General features: G+C 34.0%; 1 protein-coding gene across 1 annotated transcript in view; it reads left to right on the forward strand.

Moving 5' to 3' along the window:
* LOC149806326 (RB1-inducible coiled-coil protein 1-like) overlaps positions 1-22,913 on the forward strand; it is a 102,017-nt gene that overhangs the window by 72,113 nt on the left and 6,991 nt on the right. The window contains exons 19-24 of the mRNA XM_089951634.1: positions 89-197; positions 3,484-3,676; positions 14,268-14,320; positions 14,786-14,829; positions 17,387-17,448; positions 20,003-20,130. Coding sequence (XP_089807760.1) covers positions 89-197; positions 3,484-3,676; positions 14,268-14,320; positions 14,786-14,829; positions 17,387-17,448; positions 20,003-20,130 — 589 coding nt within the window. The remainder of the gene's footprint in view (positions 1-88; positions 198-3,483; positions 3,677-14,267; positions 14,321-14,785; positions 14,830-17,386; positions 17,449-20,002; positions 20,131-22,913) is intronic.

Consider the following 22,913-nt stretch of genomic DNA (forward strand, 5'->3'; position numbering starts at 1 on the left):
TTTTCTAAGCATTTATCATAACCTTCTACACCAGTGAAATAGGGTGATGCAAACTATATATTTGAGTTAACAACCAATCTCTGTCCAGGTTACCTTCAATGAAGCCTTGAACAAGATTAGCCAGGAGAAAGATAGAGTGATTGAAGAAATGAAGAAGGCAGAGGAAGAGCTTAAAATGCAAATAGAAAAGGACAAAGGTACTGTAATGTTTTTATTATTAGACCATGTTTCCCCCACTCCAAAAGCCCAAACCAAATTTGATTTGCTTTCAAAGAAAAGCAGGGATATTGTGTTGCTGTTGGTTGATACACTTGTGTATGTAATGCATTTGATCTGTTCTACACTGTTAAAGGTAGACTTATTGATGGCCCTGTAGGTATGGATTTTGTCAGAATCTTATAGATTTTGATTTTGCCCTTGGAGATGGGGCTTTGGAATGTGGGTGGTGATGGAGGTTGATTTTACATCCATTTTAAATGGCCATTAAGTGAAAACATGGCATAGCATTGTAACCACACATATGGGTTTGTTCATGTGTACAAGATGTTAACCTTATAGAAATAATGCTAGTTGATTTTTACAAAATAAGATGGTTAAACATGTTTTTTATGGAGTAAAATTAAAAATTGGTACAAAATATTAGCAGGGCCTGAGTATTAGTAATACAAAACATTAGTAGGGCCTGAGTATTAGTAGTACAAAATATTAGCAGGGCCTGAGTATTAGTAGTACCAAATGTTAGTAGGGCCTGAGTATTAGTAGTACAAAATATTAGTAGGGCCTGAGTATTAGTAGTACCAAATATTAGCAGGGCCTGAGTATTAGTAGTACAAAATATTAGCAGGGCCTGAGTATTAGTAGTACCAAATGTTAGTAGGGCCTGAGTATTAGTAGTACAAAATATTAGTAGGGTCTGAGTATTAGTAGTACCAAATGTTAGTAGGGCCTGAGTATTAGTAGTACAAAATATTAGCAGAGCCTGAGTATTAGTAGTACAAAATATTAGTAGGGCCTGAGTATTAGTAGTACCAAATATTAGCAGGGCCTGAGTATTAGTAGTACAAAATATTAGTAGGGCCTGAGTATTAGTAGTACAAAATATTAGTAGGGCCTGAGTATTAGTAGTACCAAATATTAGCAGAGCCTGAGTATTAGTAGTACAAAATATTAGTAGGGCCTGAGTATTAGTAGTACCAAATATTAGTAGGGCCTGAGTATTAGTAGTACCAAATATTAGCAGGGCCTGAGTATTAGTAGTACAAAATATTAGTAGGGCCTGAGTATTAGTAGTACCAAATATTAGCAGGGCCTGAGTATTAGTAGTACCAAATGTTAGTAGGGCCTGAGTATTAGTAGTACAAAATATTAATAGTGCCTGAGTATTTGTAGTACCAAATGTTAGTAGGGCCTGAGTATTAGTAGTACAAAATATTAGCAGAGCCTGAGTATTAGTAGTACAAAATATTAGTTGGGCTTGAGTATTAGTAGTACAAAATATTAGTAGGGCCTGAATATTAGTAGTACCAAATGTTAGTAGGGCCTGAGTATTAGTAGTACAAAATATTAGTAGGGCCTGAATATTAGTAGTACCAAATGTTAGTAGGGCCTGAGTATTAGTAGTACAAAATATTAGTAGGGCCTGAATATTAGTAGTACCAAATGTTAGTAGGGCCTGAGTATTAGTAGTACAAAATATTAGCAGAGCCTGAGTATTAGTAGTACAAAATATTAGTTGGTCTTGAGTATTAGTAGTACAAAATATTAGCAGGGCCTGAGTATTAGTAGTACCAAATATTAGTAGGGCCTGAGTATTAGTAGTACAAAATATTAGTAGGGCCTGAGTATTAGTAGTACAAAATATTAGTAGGGCCTGAGTATTAGTTGTACAAACTGTTAATAGGGCATGACTGCAATAAGATGATTGGTGTGGGAAAATTGAGCAAGCATGTTAAACCTTGTTTGTATTGGAATTCTTCTTTTTACCAACCATTCTTTAGTCTGAAGATATGCATTTCATATATTTAGTTAGTGTTGTTAATACTATGTTAAAATCTGAATCCATCATTTCATATATTTAGTTAGTGTTGTTAATACTGTGTTAAAATCTGAATCCATCATTTCATAAACTGAGTTATAGTATTCTTACACTATCCATTTTCTTTGATCCTCCTACTTATTCTAAAAACAGAAGGCATCAAGGATATAAAAAAAAATGCATCGAACTTAGTCGTTTCATTCATTGATTTATAATGCCTAACCTGATTGTTACCAAAGGATCGCAAACACTCAACTTGTTGCTGTTTTGACTCATATGGGAGTTTCTTTAGTAACATAGTCACCATATTTGCATGGGCTAGTCTGTGTTTACAAGCAACTAACGTGATTTAGTTCACTGTCTTTGATTTCTTAAATTTTGGAGTTTCATCTCTTTGAACATGTGTACATAAGAGTTCCTCTTTTTATTTCTTAAATTAGCTTTAGGAATTTAGACATTTCAAATATTGTACACAGAGAACACAGTTTTTAATGACTATTCTACAAGCCAGAATGGACAGCGAGCAGTCTTTTTCTTGTTTTACATTGGGAACTTCCATTTGCTTTTAAACACCAATACTTTGACAGTGTTAGGGAACACATGGTGCCAGACAGGTTAGAATGAAATGCCAAAGTTTTGTGCATCTTTTAATGATAGATGTTTTTCATTTTTAAAATTTGTAGGGTGTTACAAAACAAACAGGATTATCTGAGAATACTATTTTGTTGTTAATACTATGTTAAAATTTTTAAGTTATGTATCCAGCATTTCATATATTAGTGCTGTTAATACTTTGTTAATATATGTTACATTCATTGTATCTCTTGATAGTTATTTGCCTTTTGTATTTTAGGAGCCAGGTGGGGGTATGTACATGCAGTTTAACTAGGTGTTAGGTGGGGGTATGTGTGCAGTTCAACTAGGAGCTGGGTGGGGGTATGTGTGTTCAGTTTAACTAGGAGTTATGTGGGGGTATGTGTGTGCAGTTTAACTAGGAGTTATGTGGGGGTATGTGTGTGTAGTTTAACAAGGAGCTTGGTGGGGGTATGTATGTGCAGTTTAACTAGGAGTTATATGGGGGTATGTGTGTGTAGTTTAACAAGGAGCTAGGTGGGGGTATGTATGTGCAGTTTAACTAGGAGTTATGTGGGGGTATGTGTGTGTAGTTTAACAAGGAGCTTGGTGGGGGTATGTATGTGCAGTTTAACTAGGAGGTAGATGGGGGTATGTGTGTGTAGTTTAACAAGGAGCTAGATGGGGGTATGTATGTGCAGTTTAACTAGGAGTTATGTGGGGGTATGTGTGTGTAGTTTAACAAGGAGCTAGGTGGGGGTATGTATGTGCAGTTTAACTAGGAGGTAGATGGGGGTATTTCAAATATCTTTATGGGTTTCTGATGATGTGTGATTCTTATTATCGATCACAATTGCTGTTTTCATCCATCACAGATTTGATAAACAGGCTGGAAGCAGAGAAGAGCAAGACAGAAAGCAGTGCCATTCTTCAGGGTCATGAATTTGCTGCTCAAGACCTTGACCTTGATAGAGAGTTGACAAGGCAACAGTTGTCCCAGTGTCAGACTCAGGATCTTGCAATGTCAGAGATACAGGTCTCTGCTGTGTCTTCTGCTGTGCAGATAAGGTTAATCTTTATATTATATATAATCCATAATTAGTATGATCATTATATTATATATAATCCATAATTAGTGTCATCATTATATCATATATAATCCATAATTAGTATCATTATTTTATATATAATCCATAATTAGTATCATCATTTTATATATAATCCATAATTAGTATGATCATTATATTATATATAATCCATAATTAGTTTCATCATTATATTATATATAATACATAATTAGTATCATCATTATATCATATATAATACATAATTAGTATCATCATTATATTATATATAATCCATAATTAGTATCATTATATTGTATATAATCCATAATTAGTATCATCATTATATCATATATAATACATAATTAGTATCATCATTACATTATATATAATCCATAATTAGTTTCATTATATTATATATAATCCATAATTAGTTTCATTATTTTATATATAATCCATAATTAGTATCATCATTATATCATATATAATCCATAATTAGTATCATCATTATATTATATATAATACATAATTAGTTTCATTATATCATATATAATCCATAATTAGTATCATCATTATTTTATATATAATCCATAATTAGTATCATCATTATTTTATATATAATCCATAATTAGTATCATCATTATTTTATATATAATCCATAATTAGTATCATCATTATTTTATATATAATCCATAATTAGTATCATCATTATTTTATATATAATCCATAATTAGTATCATCATTATTTTATATATAATCCATAATTAGTATCATCATTATTTTATATATAATCCATAATTAGTATCATCATTATATTATATATAATCCATAAATAGTATCATCATTATATCATATATAATCCATAATTAGTATCATTATATTATATATAATCCAGTAGAATATACAGTGGTAGATCCCATCAGTGGATTATACAATAGTAGACCCCTATCAATGGAATATACAGTGGTAGATCCCTGTCAGTGGAATATACATTGGTAGATCCCTATCAGTGGAATATACTGTGGTAGATCCCTATCAATGGAATATACAGTGGTAGATCCCTATCAGTGGAATATACTGTGGTAGATCCCTATCAATGGATTATACAGTGGTAGATCCCTATCAATGGAATATACAGTGGTAGATCCCTATCAGTGGAATATACAGTGGTAGATCCCTATCAGTGGAATATACAGTGATAGATCCCTATCAGTGGAATATATTGTGACATATCCCTATCAATGGATTATACAGTGGTAGATCCCTATCTCTGGATTATACAGTGGTAGATCCCTATCAGTAGATTATACAGTGGTAGATCCCTCTCAGTGGATTATACAGTGGTAGATCCCGATCAGTGGATTATACAATAGTAGACCCCTACCAATGGAATATACAGTGGTAGATCCCTATCAATGGAATATACAGTGATAGATCCCTTTCAATGGATTATACAGTGGTAGATCCCTATCAGTGGAATACACAGTGATAGATCTCTATCTCTGGATTATACAGTGGTAGATACCTATCAGTGGATTATACAGTGGTAGATCCCTATCAGTTGATTATACAATAGTAGACCCCTATCAATGGAATATACAGTGGTGGATCCCTGTCAGTGGATTATACAGTGGTAGATCCCTGTCAGTTGATTATACAGTGGTAGAGCTGGATCAAAGCTGTTTGTAGTTTGTGATGAATGAGCAAGTAAGGCAGCGTAGATTATCCAAGCTCATTTAAGTCATGGAGACAGTTTGGTAGTCAGAAATTAGGATTGGAAAGGATGGGAAAAACTTCTTATGCCACAGATGTTTACAGAATGTGCATCTTGATTTGATCTGTCAGTCCTTCTATCTGCCCAACCATCTGTCCTTCCCATCCATCTGTCCTTCCCATTATCCATCCAACAGGATTGTGCAATAAACATAGACAAATGAAATGTTGTAAGCATATTTGTATCCATATGTAGATAGATTTTCAGGCCATTACAATAATTTTTATGTTTTGTTTCTTCACATTTTCAAGACAATAATCATGTCGGCATGGTCAAACAGTAACAGCTTTGTAGGCCAACAAAAATTTGGTATCGATATTTGTATATCACTTATCTGCATTCATTGTATAAAATTTTTATAAATACTTAAATTTCTTTTTCTTGATTTTAAGACCATGTTATTGCTTTTTACATTGATTATAAGATCTGTTATTGTTATTGACATTGATTATAAGATCTGTTATTGTTATTGACATTGATTATAAGATCTGTTATTGTTATTGACATTGATTATAAGATCTGTTATTGTTATTGACATTGATTATAAGATCTGTTGTTTTCTTTTACATTGATAAGATCTGTTATTGTTTTTTTACATTGATAATAACTGTTATTGATCTGAATCCTTACGGTGCTTTTTGAAGTATTCTTTAAGGTTCAAACATTGGAATAGGGTGGTCATTGAGGTATTCTTTAAAGTTCAAACATTGGAATAGGGTGGTCATTGAGGTATTTTTAAAGTTCAAACATTGGAATAGGGTGGTCTTTGAAGTATTCTTTAAGGTTCAGACATAGGAATGTGGTGGTCTTTGAAGTATTCTTTAAGGTTCAAACATAGGAATATGGTGGTCTTTGAAGTATTCTTTAAGGTTCAAACATAGGAATGTGGTGGTCTTTGAAGTATTCTTTAAGGTTCAAACATAGTAATATGGTGGTCTTTGAGGTATTCTTTAAGGTTCAAACATAGGAATATGGTGGTCTTTGAGGTATTCTTTAAGGTTCAAACATAGGAATATGGTGGTCTTTGAGGTATTCTTTAAGGTTCAAACATTGGAATATGGTGGTCTTTGAAGTATTCTTTAACGTTTAAACATAGGAATGTGGTGGTCTTTGAAGTATTCTTTAAGGTTCAAACATAGGAATATGGTGGTCTTTGAGGTATTTTTAAAGTTCAAACATTGGAATAGGGTGGTCTTTGAAGTATTCTTTAACGTTTAAACATAGGAATATGGTGGTCTTTGAAGTATTCTTTAAGGTTCAAACATAGTAATATGGTGGTCTTTGAGGTATTCTTTAAGGTTCAAACATATGAATATGGTGGTCTTTGAAGTATTCTTTAACGTTTAAACATAGGAATATGGTGGTCTTTGAAGTATTCTTTAAGGTTCAAACATAGGAATATGGTGGTCTTTGAGGTATTCTTTAAGGTTCAAACATAGGAATATGGTGGTCTTTGAGGTATTCTTTAAGGTTCAAACATTGGAATATGGTGGTCTTTGAGGTATTCTTTAAGGTTCAAACATTGGAATATGGTGGTCTTTGAGGTATTCTTTAAGGTTCAAACATTGGAATATGGTGGTCTTTGAGGTATTCTTTAAGGTTCAAACATTGGAATATGGTGGTCTTTGAGGTATTCTTTAAGGTTCAAACATTGGAATATGGTGGTCTTTGAAGTATTCTTTAACGTTTAAACATAGGAATATGGTGGTCTTTGAAGTATTCTTTAAGGTTCAAACATAGGAATATGGTGGTCTTTGAAGTATTCTTTAAGGTTCAAACATAGTAATATGGTGGTCTTTGAGGTATTCTTTAAGGTTCAAACATAGGAATATGGTGGTCTTTGAGGTATTCTTTAAGGTTCAAACATAGGAATGTGGTGGTCTTTGAAGTATTCTTTAAGGTTCAAACATAGGAATGTGGTGGTCTTTGAAGTATTCTTTAAGGTTCAAACATAGGAATATGGTGGTCTTTGAAGTATTCTTTAAGGTTCAAACATAGGAATATGGTGGTCTTTGAAGTATTCTTTAAGGTTCAAACATAGGAATATGGTGGTCTTTGAAGTATTCTTTAAGGTTCAAACATAGGAATGTGGTGGTCTTTGAAGTATTCTTTAAGGTTCAAACATAGTAATATGGTGGTCTTTGAGGTATTCTTTAAGGTTCAAACATAGGAATATGGTGGTCTTTGAGGTATTCTTTAAGGTTCAAACATAGGAATATGGTGGTCTTTGAGGTATTCTTTAAGGTTCAAACATTGGAATATGGTGGTCTTTGAAGTATTCTTTAACGTTCAAACATAGGAATGTGGTGGTCTTTGAAGTATTCTTTAAGGTTCAAACATAGGAATATGGTGGTCTTTGAGGTATTTTTAAAGTTCAAACATTGGAATAGGGTGGTCTTTGAAGTATTCTTTAACGTTTAAACATAGGAATGTGGTGGTCTTTGAAGTATTCTTTAAGGTTCAAACATAGGAATATGGTGGTCTTTGAAGTATTCTTTAACGTTGAAACATAGGAATATGGTGGTCTTTGAAGTATTCTTTAAGGTTCAAACATAGGAATATGGTGGTCTTTGAGGTATTCTTTAAGGTTCAAACATAGGAATATGGTGGTCTTTGAGGTATTCTTTAAGGTTCAAACATTGGAATATGGTGGTCTTTGAAGTATTCTTTAACGTTTAAACATAGGAATATGGTGGTCTTTGAGGTATTCTTTAAGGTTCAAACATAGGAATATGGTGGTCTTTGAAGTATTCTTTAAGGTTCAAACATAGTAATATGGTGGTCTTTGAGGTATTCTTTAAGGTTCAAACATAGGAATATGGTGGTCTTTGAGGTATTCTTTAAGGTTCAAACATAGGAATATGGTGGTCTTTGAGGTATTCTTTAAGGTTCAAACATAGGAATATGGTGGTCTTTGAAGTATTCTTTAAGGTTCAAACATTGGGATAGGGTGGTCTTTGAAGTATTCTTTAAGGTTCAAACATTGGGATAGGGTGGTCTTTGAAATATTCTTTAAGGTTCAAACATAGGAATATGGTGGTCTTTGAGGTATTCTTTAAGGTTCAAACATAGGAATATGGTGGTCTTTGAGGTATTCTTTAAGGTTCAAACATAGGAATATGGTGGTCTTTGAGGTATTCTTTAAGGTTCAAACATAGGAATATGGTGGTCTTTGAGGTATTCTTTAAGGTTCAAACATAGGAATATGGTGGTCTTTGAAGTATTCTTTAAGGTTCAAACATAGGAATATGGTGGTCTTTGAAGTATTCTTTAAGGTTCAAACATTGGGATAGGGTAGTCTTTGAGGTATTCTTTAAGGTTCAAACATAGGAATATGGTGGTCTTTGAAGTATTCTTTAAGGTTCAAACATTGGGATAGGGTGGTCTTTGAAGTATTCTTTAAGGTTCAAACATAGGAATATGGTGGTCTTTGAAGTATTCTTCAAGGTTCAAACATAGGAATATGGTGGTCTTTGAAGTATTCTTTAAGGTTCAAACATAGGAATATGGTGGTCTTTGAAGTATTCTTTAAGGTTCAAACATTGGAATATGGTGGCCTTTGAAGTATTCTTTAAGGTTCAAACAGGAATATGGTGGTCTTTGAGGTATTCTTTAAGGTTCAAAGATAGGAATATGGTGGCCTTTGAGGTATTCTTTAAGGTTCAAACATAGGAATATGGTGGTCTTTGAAGTATTCTTTAAGGTTCAAACATAGGAATATGGTGGTCTTTGAAGTATTCTTTAAGGTTCAAACATTGGAATATGGTGGCCTTTGAGGTATTCTTTAAGGTTCAAACATTGGGATAGGGTGGTCTTTGAGGTATTCTTTAAGGTTCAAACATAGGAATATGGTGGTCTTTGAGGTATTCTTTAAGGTTAAAACATTGGAATATGGTGGTCTTTGAGGTATTCTTTAAGGTTCAAACATAGGAATATGGTGGTCTTTGAGGTATTCTTTAAGGTTCAAACATAGGAATATGGTGGTCTTTGAGGTATTCTTTAAGGTTCAAACATAGGAATATGGTGGTCTTTGAGGTATTCTTTAAGGTTCAAACATTGGAATATGGTGGTCTTTGAGGTTTTCTTTAAGGTTAAAACATAGGAATATGGTGGTCTTTGAAGTATTCTTTAAGGTTCAAACATTGGAATATGGTGGTCTTTGAGGTATTCTTTAAGGTTCAAACATTGGAATATGGTGGTCTTTGAGGTATTCTTTAAGGTTCAAACATAGGAATATGGTGGTCTTTGAGGTATTCTTTAAGGTTCAAACATAGGAATATGGTGGTCTTTGAGGTATTCTTTAAGGTTCAAACATTGGAATATGGTGGCCTTTGAGGTATTCTTTAAGGTTAAAACATAGGAATATGGTGGTCTTTGAGGTATTCTTTAAGGTTAAAACATAGGAATATGGTGGTCTTTGAAGTATTCTTTAAGGTTCAAACATAGGAATATGGTGGTCTTTGAGGTATTCTTTAAGGCTCAAACATTGGAATATGGTGGCCTTTGAAGTATTCTTTAAGGTTAAAACATAGGAATATGGTGGTCTTTGAGGTATTCTTTAAGGTTAAAACATTGGAATATGGTAGCTTTTGAGGTATTCTTTAAGGTTAAAACATAGGAATATGGTGGTCTTTGAAGTATTCTTTAAGGTTAAAACATAGGAATATGGTGGTCTTTGAGGTATTCTTTAAGGTTAAAACATAGGAATATGGTGGTCTTTGAGGTATTCTTTAAGGTTCAAACATAGGAATATGGTGGTCTTTGAGGAGCAGTAGAACTGAAGAACTTGGAAACAAGACTTACTTAGCCACCTACAAATTCATAAACCAGGCATTGAATTAGGAATGGCAGATATGCAAAGCAAATGAGTTAACACTGTGCTGTTGAAAGTAAAATAGTTTATTTGCAGTTGTTTAGATAGAAACATAGTGTTGCTATGAATCAGTGCATGGATGATTGACAGTAAACTGACTTGCAATAATTGGGAGACTTAACACATTTTAATATCATGAATGTCAGATATTAGTGTGTGATGCAGAACTCTCTGTAGGTCAAGTTTTCTGATTGTTTTTGGCTCAATCACAGGAATCAGACTAACTGAATTGATTGGCCCAATCACAGGAATCAGACTAACTAAATTGATTGGCTCAGTCACAGGAATCAGACTAAATTGATTGGCTCAGTCACAGGAATTAGACTAACTAAATTGTTTGGCTCAGTCACAGGAATCAGACTAACTAAATTAATTGACTCAGTCACAGGAATCAGAGTAAGTAAATTGATTGGCTCAATCACAGAATCAGACTAACTAAATTGATTGGCTCAATCTCAGGAATCAGACTAGCTAAATTGATTGGCTCAATCACCGGAATCAGACTAACTAAATTGATTGGCTTAGTCACAGGAATCAGACTAACTAAATTGATTGACTCAGTCACAGGAATCAGACTAACTAAATTGATTGGCTCAGTCACAGGAATCAGACTAAATTGATTGACTCAGTCACATGAATCAGAGTAAGAAAATTGATTGGTTGAATCACAGGAATCAGACTAACTAAATTGATTGATTCAGTCACAGGAATCAGACTAGCTAAATTGATTGGCTCAATCACAGGAATCAGACTAGCTAAATTGATTGACTCAGTCACAGGAATCAGACTAACTAAATTGATTCACTCAGTCACAGGAATCAGACTAACTAAATTGATTGGCTCAATCACAGGAATCAGACTAACAAAATTAATTGGCTCAATCACAGGAATCAGACTAACTGAATTGACTCAGTCACATGAATCAGAGTAAGAAAATTGATTGGCTGAATCACAGGAATCAGACTAACTAAATTGATTAAATCAATCACAGGAATCAGACTAGCTAAATTGATTGGCTCAATCACAGGAATCAGACTAACTAAATTAATTGACTCAATCACAGGAATCAGACTAACTAAATTGATTGGCTCAATCAGAGGAACCAGATTACAGGTGCTCAACGCGAGCTTGATGTTGAGAAAAAAATATAATAATCTGAAGCAAAAAAATCAGAGTGACAAAAATACCTTAGAAAAGTCAATGATGGCTTGATGAATAGAAAAATATCTCAGGAGTAAAACAAGCCATAGAGTATGGTTGTGTGCCTTTAAAGATGAAAATAGCAGAAGGAAATCGAAGGTCATGGGTGGAACAAAATATTTGGAAGTTACATACCTTCTCTCTTATATATGATAGAGGGGGTCCTATGTCAGAACAGGTCATGGGGGTAATCTAAGGTAGATTTGTCACCCTGTAGAATTTTTTTCCTTCAGATTTTTGTTTTTTTTTCTTCTCGAAATTGAGCTCGCTTCGAGCACCTGTGAATCAGACCCAAATTGATTGGCTCAATCACAGGAATCAGACTAACTAAATTGATTGACTCACTCACAGGAATTAGACAAACTTAATTGATTGGCTCAATCACAGAAATCAGTCTAACTAAATTCAGACATGATTTTTCTCCATTTTAAAGTGGAATTCCGCTTTTCTCCTGAGTCCGATTTTTCTTGATATAGTCCAATTTTTTTATCATCTCTGATTCAGTTTTAAAAAAATGGTCTGATCATTTCCATTCTGCAATGACCCTTGTAACATATTTGTTCCATATATTAGTTTGCCCACGACTCTCATAAAGAGTATTCTGATTGGTCAAAAGTTTAAAATTCATCCACTGAATCTTCCTGTAATGGAAACTGATGGCAATGGAAAGAAGAAGGGTGCTTGCAAAAAATGGTGTCCCGAGTTGTTGAGAGAGACCATGACACAAGAAGCTTTTATGAAGGTTTAAAAAACATATGGAAGTGAGAATGGCTGGAGTGAAAAGTTGATGGAAATTTAGTTGGTCAGTTTATAAGAAAACTGAATGCTACAGGACTGGCACTTTGTGACTTCTGCTCTACGGTAATCATGACTGGAAGTGTTTGGAACAGCACCAACAAAAAAGCTGCATACAGAAAAATGTATGCTCAGAAGGCATCAGGAAAAAGTTCAATTAATTACTATAAGAAGAAAAATGTATTGCATGAGAGAACAGATGTAGTTCTCGGTCAGAATATGTGCACTGCATATCACCAATACAAGCACCAGCTTGAAAGGAAAAAGACTCATTGAGAAGGAAAAGAAATGATTGCACATTGAGCCAAGAAAGTAAGTCAGAAATGAAGGCTAAAGAAATTTTTGCCAAAGCCGCTAAAAGACTTTGACTAGCATATCAACAGGTTTTGTCCATTGGAGAAAAAGACAAGTGAATGTATGGGATTATTTGTATATGGTTGATATTCTTGGGTGTTTTACAGATTTGTTATGAAAAGAAAAAAAATATTTTTGCTGCAAAAATTTAGACATTTTTGTGACTTAATTACAATGTAAACACCGACATGCACATGAAATAACTTAAGCACCAGTAGTATTGGATAACAAATTCATGTGACAATAAATATTGTGAAATTATTCGAGTCAAGTTGAAAATTTTTGGTAAGTTTGTTAGTTTTTCAAATAATTATTTTGTTATATTATGATCTTAAGTTGCACCAGGAGCAGCTTTTTTATGATTATAAAATGCATTTTTGGCTTGGGCCCCTGGATAAGGGGTGCTGCCCCTTGAGACACCGTTGGGGGAGGACCCTCAAACCCCCCTTTCAGATTTTCAGCTTTTTTTGTGGAATACCAAAATCATGTCTGTAAATTGATTGGCTCAATCACAGGAATCAGACTAACTAAATTAATAATTTGAGATAGTCATGAACCTCTCATTAGTGTACCAAAATACTAATTCCTATTTCATTAATTTTGGTTTGTGTGAACATTCACTGCTTGCAAACGATATTTTGCTATCCAGATAATTCATTCCTAAATTTGAAATGTGTCCAGGTGCCACTGATGCCCCCCACAATAAGGTGCAGTTGAAAAAATTATGGTTCAGTATACAGGGGCAAAGTTAAACATGGGTCATAACCTAGTTACATTTGGACAGAAAAGAGAATATTGAACCTGACTTCCTGATTTTAGACCCAATAACAAATTTGGTTTCAATCCATTTAGTTTGCCAAAAGTTATTGACCAGAAATTTCAAACAAGTTGCAACAGAGATTATTACAGTAGAGGAAGGAAGTCTCATAAACCAATTAGTTTTTAATATAAAGCATGATTCAGAATTATGGATAATTAATCCATGGAATTCATCAAATGTCATGGCTTGATGCATGGATAGGTGAAACACACTGATAGTATATTGTTGAGGCTTGGAAAACTTTCAGTAAGATTTTGCAATGTTTTCGTCTTTGATCTGAAGATAAAGATCACATTAGATTATGTTGGCCAAGGTTTTAGAGCTTGATCTGAAGATAAAGATCACATTAGATTATGTTGGCCAAGGTTTTAGAGCTTGATCTGAAGACAAAGATCACATTAGATTATGTTGGCCAAGGTTTTAGAGCTTGATCTGAAGACAAAGATCGCATTAGATTACGTTGTCCAAGGTTTTAGAGCTTGATCTGAAGACAAAGATCACATTAGATTATGTTGGCCCAGGTTTTAGAGTTTGATCTGAAGACAAAGATCACATTAGATTATGTTGGCCAAGGTATTAGAGCTTGATCTGAAGATAAAGATCACATTAGATTATGTTGGCCAAGGTTTTAGAGCTTGATCTGAAGACAAAGATCACATTAGATTATGTTGGCCAAGGTTTTAGAGCTTGATCTGAAGACAAAGATCACATTAGATTATGTTGGCCAAGGTTTTAGAGCTTGATCATAAATATCATTGGAATTTTTTGTCTATTTGTAGTGATGGCCATGAAACAGAGTTACAACAGAAACTCAGAGACCTTGAGGAGGCAAGTATCTGACCCTTGTAATGCAAAGGAAGCATGTTGTTTGTATGTTTATATGTACATTGGTATGTCCATACATTCATCACATTTACATTTTAGCATAATACCACTATTAGCCATACACAATTTAAACACACTTTTACACAAACTCACAAGTTGATGATATGATTAGATTTTTAGGCAATTGCAGCAATATTTCAAAAATGTTTTGAACTTTCTGGACTAATACTTTTTGAAGCTGTTAGTAATGGTAGTTGTTATTCAGATGGTTTTATTTTACAGGTAAATATGTATTCATTTGTGTATCAGTGTGTGCTATTATATTTGATATTAATACATAGATGGATTTATACTCTAATATTAAAAATTATATATAAAACATCTGTTAACTTTGGTTTGGTGATCAATTCTATTATAGATAAACCTGAACTTTATGAGTTTAACATTAATCCCATTTCATATTTGCAGGCAGTAAAGTTGAAAGATGAGGAGATTGCTAAAATGCAGCAGAAGATGGTAAATTGTTTTAATTACCAATGGAAAACAACATTGATCCAGATCTGCCATTACATAATGTGCTGGCAGATCAGGGTCTGTGCTATTTGTTCTACTGATTGCTTCTAATAATCTGCGTAGACCCAGATCTGCCAGTGCATATGACAGCAGATATGGGTCTGTGCTATTTGTTCTACTGATTGCTTCTAATAATCTGCGTAGACCCAGATCTGCCAGTGCATATGACAGCAGATATGGGTCTGTGCAGTTTTGTATTTGGAGTATAGATGGTACATTCCCATGCTTGTTTTAGACCATCCACTTCTATACCTACATTTTTGTCACACACTCAACTTAAAATAACTGTTTTTATCAACAGATGATGTGGTGAAGGTCTCAGAATTGTGCAGATCATTTTAATGATTTTGTGGCTGAATTTTGACTACTGTACATTAAATATGTTATTGGATTCCAATTTGTTACAAGTTTGAGGGGGATTGGTGATTGGCCAGGGGCCAAGTGGTCTGAATCCTTGCCAATAGCTTCCTGTGAGTTGGGATTTTTCTTGGGTTCTTCCTTCACAAGTTACTCTGGCGACCATATATAGCCTATTGTGTGCTGAAAAATGGTATCAAACCCTCATCAGCAACAACACTAAATCAAGATATTTTTTTGTCAGAATTAAAAGAAAATAATGTAACTGTATAGTCATGCTTTACATTATAGAGTGAAATATTTTTACAAGGGACATTCAAAGGACAAGACATTCTTCTTTTGGAGTGTTTCCATTGAGGGCTTTTCTTGGAGCTCTTCTCATCTCTATTGTCGATGATTCTGTAGTCCATTGTCCAGTTTGTGCCATCTGACCATCCATTAGCTTGTAATTGCTTGTAAACTAACTAGGAATGCCATGAAACTTTATACACACCTTCATTCCATAGATGGCTTGGTCCTAAATGAAAATGGATGCTGCCTGGAAATCCATCTCAAGAATCTTGTTGTTGCTAACTCTTCCAGAATGGATTGTCATATCAACATGTGGCTTCCACTAAAAGATTTCTTATGATGTCTAACTGGGCCTTAATAAAAATGGTCCCCATCCAATATGGCCTCCATAGTTGCCATCTTGAACATCTTGTTGTTACCCCCTCCTGAATGGAAAGTAAAATTGACATTTGGTTTTAAATTTCTTGTGATGCCTAGTTGATTTGAAATGAAGATGGTGCACATCTGATGTCCTGAAAATCTTGTTATCACCACTCATCCTAAATGGATGGTCATATCAACACTGGGTTTTTATTTATTATAAGAATTGTTATGATTTCCGCTAAATGAAAATGTTGCCTCTGAATGTACTATCTGTTCAACATGAGGCCATCACCAGAAGCCTTGCTGGTTCTAAAAAATGATACTAATCTGATGTCCAGTATTGATTGATGTCCAGTATTGATTAATGTCCAGTTTTGATTGATGTCCAGTATTGATTGATGTCCAGTATCCTTGTCATTTATGAATGAATGTGAATGGTTAGATCAGCATGTGGTTTTCACTGAAAGACTTATTAAGATGTCTAGTTGAATGTAATGAGAAGTTGCAAATCCTTTTGAATGGAAACTCATTTTGACATGAGGTTTCCATGTCATTTTGACATGAGGTTTCCATGTCATTTTGACATGAGGTTTCAATGTCATTTTGACATGAGGTTTCCATGTCATTTTGACATGAAGTTTCCATGTCATTTTGAAAACATTCTTATTTCTACTCCTTCCAGATGAATGGCTATATCAATCGAGTTTTCACCAATAGACTTTTTATGATAGCTAGTTAAAATGGTGCCAATCACACATCCAGTATGGCTGCCACAATAGTTATCTTGACATTACTGCTATAGCTAATGGATGGTCATTTTGACATGGGATTTCCACCAGAAGACTTCTGATGATATTTTATTAGTCTGAAACGAAAATGGTCCCAATCTGACATCCAGTATATCTACTATATAAACTAATTTTTAATCATGTTTTTACTAAAGAATATCAGGGATGGTTTCAACACTTGGCTGTCAAAAGTAAACAAAATGGTTTTATCTGGAATTCCAGCAGGGCTTCAGTCCTTTATAGTGGATTTTTGAACCATAAGTCCATTACATGAAAAATAAATATTTGAAAAGTTTCATGAGGGCAAAAGTATACTTTATGAGGCTGTCTTTATTATGGAGGTGTAAACAGGTTTATCTGTACATGTATACTGGGAAGAAATATTATTTACTGTGAAAAGAAAAGCAAACTTTTAATGGCCAAGTGTATTTGTATCTGTTTATATACTCTGTATTTTAAATCTTATTATATTTCATTTAATTTTAAAATAATATATTAATTGTAATTAATTTAATTGATTTCAAATTCTTACATCATAAGATAATACTACACAGTAATGCTGAAGACATTACACAAATTAATTTTGTTGGTGCTGTCTTATTTTGTATATGCTGGAGACAGAAAGACAGCCAGATAAATGAACCATTGAATAGAAAATATTATTTGTCTTTGGCCATAATTTTTGTGGTCGTTGATTACAGATGGAGCTATCCATGACCACTAGTACCAGATCTCTTGTACAAGACAAAGTTTCTATAACAAGGTGAGTCCGGAGCTGATTTTTTATAGTCTACTAAAACCCTAAGAATCCCTATAAAGAATGTATCAGATTTGTGTTTTTGTCAATGTTTAATAGTTTCCTCTGAAATATTTAGTGCTACAAAAATAAATCATGTGTTTATAGTATTTGAAGTCAGTTCATTTTTGGCCATTTTTTTCATTTGCTACTGAGATGTAATACAATTTAAAAATTTTTAAACATGGACACAGTGATTTCCTTAATTTTTGTAATTTTTCGTACACAGTTGATCCATAAAATTGCAGTAATTGCAGTCCAAAATATTTTTCATTGGTCAATACCAGCTGAAAGTAATCTGACAGGCAAAAAGATGACCAATTGACCAAACGACCAATATGTATTTCCAGTAAAAAGTTTACAATTCTGTTCCATATTCATAGTTAGGTACTTCTGCCATTCATGTAACCTTCCAAACACACGAACTTGTGCTTGTGAGTTATCTTTACATTGGCAGAATGCTAATGAATTGACCAATCAAATAAGGCCAGACATAAAAAATGAAAAAGTGTCTTTCACAAGGACATGCTAGTCTTCATTTCTGAAATTGTTATATGTGATAATTATTCTGTACACATGAGCTTTGCGTTATAGTAGTAAATGAAAACAATCAGGGAAACAAGCTGGACTGATCCATTTTGTTATCATTACACTTCCTCAGCTACTTGGAGGATTGCCAGCATGCATTCATTAGAAGGTCTATATGGTTCTAAATTAAAATGCCGCTGCTCGGTCACGTATTATGGATACTTCTTAACTTGTGTTTAATTCATCCTAATTGAAACTATTAAACCCAATATAGCCACCATTATGGCCAGCTTGAAAATCTTTTTATTGCTACTCCTTCTAAACTTATCGACATGGGGGGGGGGGTCACCAGAAGACTTCTTTTAATTGATCCTGAATGATCTCCAGTAAGACCATGTTGGACATTTTGAAAATCTTGTTTATTGCCAATTATCATAGATGGATGGTGATATTGATATGGCATTTTCATGTTTGTTTGATCATGAATGAAAATTATGCCAATCTTACAGTTGATATGGTCATCTCAGGGGTCAGGTTGAAAATATTGTTATTGCTTAAAAATGTCAGAGATGGTTCAACAATCTGCATTTGGTAGAAATAGTCTTACTTGAATTCCTGGAAATTCTTTTAAGCCAGTTTAGTGTCAGTGTCCTCAAGGGACTCTTATTTTAGTACAAGTGCATAAAATTTTAGTGAATTTGTTGACATCAGCTGATATCAGTGATTTCAAGATCTTTGAATACAGTAGGTGCCTTAAAAATAAAATAATCTCAATATTTCTTTTAACATTTGCTGTTTGTTATAGATTGGATCTTTCTTTTCTTTTAAAGAGGTTTGTTTATCAGGCTGAGAAGTGAATCTCAAAAACCTAAAATTTCATTTTGACCTGAGAAACCTGAAAAAGCCTTAAAAAGACTGAGGGAAACCTAAATAAATTAAAAAAACACCAAACCTTGAAAAAATGATTCAACAAACACACAATAGTTATTATTTACTCACAAATTTTATTCATGGAAATAATAGGAAATTCAGACCACATATTATGTTAGTATTTGATGCTGTCAGATGCATGTTTTTTTTATTTTGACAGTCATTTAATGTTTTGGAGTCCTCAGTGTTGGGTTCTTTATTATTTTTTTATATAGATGATCACCATCAGAAAAGAAAAATTAATTTTTGTGCACGTTATTCCTATTATGACAACAAGAAATTGTTAAGGTACAAAAATTACATCGGGTCTTGTTTTGAGTTAAAGCACCTTCTCCAGCCAAAATATTCTATAGGTGTCAACCAGTATTGCTGGTGGAGGAAGAACCAGGGCGAACCCTGGTAGAAACCACCAACCCTCATTAAATTACATATTATTTGGCTTGGATTAAGATGATTCTGCCAAAGAAAAATGTTGAGGAGACTGTCGGTCATTTTGCAGACAATGACGCTGACATTCGTTGTAAGATACCGCTACTTTATTGCCTTTCTATTTGGAATAGACCAAATTTTGATATGCACATTATTGATAAGTCATCAGCAATGAATCAGATTTTGGATCTGATTTACCTGACAACTTTTAACCACATTGTTTTATGTCCAGCATTAAGAATGACAGTTTTGGTAAGGGAATTTGCTTGACTTTTCAGTGCTTAATGGCACCAACAAGGACTTATTCCTTGACAACAGTAACCATTTTAACTGACCTGGAATTTATTCTAGTTAAGTTTCTTTCTTAAACTACATTGATCTTTATTGATGGATTTAATGATTAGTGGATTCATTGGAAACATGATAGGTGAGGCATTAATCTTGTGATCAAAAGAGTGCAGGTTGGGTTCCCAACAACAGGTCAGCTCCTGTGATGGTCTCTTGGGCAAGGCTTTTTACTTAAATGCCACAACACTCTATAAACTTCAGTGTTAATGTGACATAAAAACACCCACTAAACCAATAAATGGATTTATCATGGAGATTTATTTCATTATTTATTTTTCTTTCACAGCTGTAACGTGGGAGACCTTGTTTTGCTGTGTCTGGATGAGAGGCATGATCAGTATGTTGTTTTCACTGTGGGAAACACCCTACATTTCCTTCACACAGACTGTCTAGATACACTTGGACTCAAAATAGGTGTGTAACCGAGATCATTAAATCACAAATTTTTACACAGTTGTATGTAATGTTTGCAAACTTATTTAGGCAGAGACATTGTCATTATTTTTTTAATGTTAATAACATTATTATTATTCACTATGCATTAATGCCAATCTTTAAATGTAAAAGTTTTCTGTCACCAAAGCTGAAATTTACTGACTTTATGTAGAAACGTTAGGGTCCTAAAATGCTTCTGTTAGCCCATAATTGCAGGAGAGCTTGTATTTCTAAAGTCTTTAAGTTCTTTGGTCTAGTTGTCATCAGATACTCTAAAACTCAATTGTGCCTCAAAGTTCATGTTCCAGATAGTATTGCTTTATGCAGTAATGAAATATTATATCTACATGTATCCTGTGAGATAATACATTACTGTACCTGAAGTAGATCCTCATGACCTACTTTTCTTTTGTTATATTTACTCATAGACCAGAAGTGTATATGGGATGGCCCTGTCTGTCTGTCTATTTACAGAAAATTTGTTATGGCTACTCCTCCTAAATTACTTTAAGGAGTGACACAACACTTATTCATTCATCCCATTGTCTACTTGGTACTAAAGAAATGGTGCTGTTCAGACATCCAGTATGTCTGCCACAGCAGCCATCTTGAAAATACTTATATATATTCCTTCTGAGTGGATTGTAATACAAGCATGCTGCTATCACTTCAAATGATGTCTAATTACTCAGTAATAATGGTGCTGATATATCATCGATCTTGGTAATCTTATTATGGCTACATCTCCTGAACAAATTGTATCAACACAGGATTTAGACCAGAAGACTTATAGTGATGTCTGGTTGATCCTAAATGAAATGGTGCTGATCTGATGTCCAGCTTAAAGGAGACCAGAAACCAATGGAAATATAGAATAATAATAAAAGTACTATAGCAGAAAACCTTATTCTGAAGTATCATCTGCGACTGTAATGCCAATATTTAAATATTGGCCTATCTTCAAGGAGCTGAATTTCCGTGACCTCGTATGCAAAATTTCCGCGCCTATTCGGTTACTTTTGGGATGTGACGTCATAGTAGCGACTCCAGCAGCCCAAGTGGGAGTTGCCAGAGTAAAAGACAATACCGTTTTGCGTTGCTTACGGGTGTAATAGAACATTAAGAAAAGCCTGTGGACATATTTTTTTTTCCGAAAGAAAAAGGCATCATGAAAGAATGGGTACATTATTACAAACGAGTCGATTTCAAAGCAACACCATACAACACTATGTGCTCGTTACATTTCTCAAAGGAATGTTACGAGAGGGATCATGAAAAAATAGCAGCTCAAAGATACGCAAATGCTAGGCCTAGACTAAAAGTTGGCGCTGTTCCAGACATACCTTTGGACATTTTAAATCCTGGGAAAAGAGTCAAACGTGTAAATTACGACAATAGGCAGAAGGACGAGTAAGTGACCACAAAATGCAACAATCAATCCACATATCTTTTATCTAAAATAGCAGTGCTAAAAACAAATCTGATAGCCCTACACCCTGGGCCCCTTCTGGTTTTAGTTCCGGCCCATCCTGTATTCAAAGTGAGGTGCCCGTCAGGCTTGTCGAAACAAAAATTGTTTGCCTGAGGAAACTTGAATCGCGCTGGTGAAATGAGTAAATTTATTTTCAAGATTTTGACATACATGCCTTAACACGGCACAATCTAAATCAAATCACCACTGTCGTAGGTGAAATTTAGATTTGATTTTAATCAAATGGAAGCTTTGCTAAAAATAAGATTCTAAACCTGTCGTGTTTCGAGAAAACACAATTTTCAGTAATCTTATAAAAATTAAATTTAAAAAAAAATGCATTGTATACATGTAATATGCATAAACGGTAATCTGTATTAATTGGAACTGATATAAAACTATTCCTTGGGCAGTTTAGAAAGGAGCGATTTAAAAAAAAGGTCAAAGTTTCACATTAACTGTCTGACAATAGAACGGGGGAGGGACTATTGACCCCCCCCCTTGCCCCAATGTGCGACCTCCCATTTGACGTGCCTTTTCTAGCTGTGATACGCCTTATTATTCCCCCATGGCAAGCCCTTTTTGCATATTCTGGTCAGTTCTGGCTAAATTGCAAAATAGCTAAAGTTTTGATTTAAGTACGCAAACAATAAAGCCGGTGTGACTAATGAACAGAATCCTTATCCTTACATTGATCTTGTGAAAAGGACTGCCCTTTGGACATACTTCAAAGAAACCATGTTCGACAGTGTGTGTATGTGTAAGCACCAGCAATTGATTACCAAATAAACGATGCCTATTTTGTTGTTACTTACGATGCCATGGACTTAATTTTAACAGTTCAAATCTGCAGTCACAAGTTACCGTACATGTGGCAACTGTTTTTCTCACGTTTTATGCCCCACCTTATTTTCTTAGGTTTAAGTCTTAATGCATGTAACAGTGTTTGCTGATTAAAATATTTATTCAGAATTAGTTCTTTAGGGCCACATATACTGCATGGTATATTTTGTTTTATTCCTTGTAAGTTAATCATGGTAATTAAACTTTTCATATACGGTGGAGGAATGTCAGGTGTTAACTGGCCGAGTTTCTTTGGCGGAAATGGAGATGCGATTTTGTTTGCAGAGAAAATTTCAATGTGATCATTCATTTAAGCTAATTGGTGACAATTTTATTCTTTTAATTATTCTTTTTTACTATAGTACTGTTGTAGTTGTTTAAAAAATCTGAAATTTACTTGAATAATGTTTAATCTTCACGTTCTATTTACTGAAGAAGAAAAACAGAA

This window comes from Sinohyriopsis cumingii, chromosome 1 (genome assembly GCF_028554795.1).
Source record: "Sinohyriopsis cumingii isolate HCF-2022 chromosome 1, ASM2855479v2, whole genome shotgun sequence".
Lineage (NCBI taxonomy): Eukaryota > Metazoa > Mollusca > Bivalvia > Unionida > Unionidae > Sinohyriopsis > Sinohyriopsis cumingii.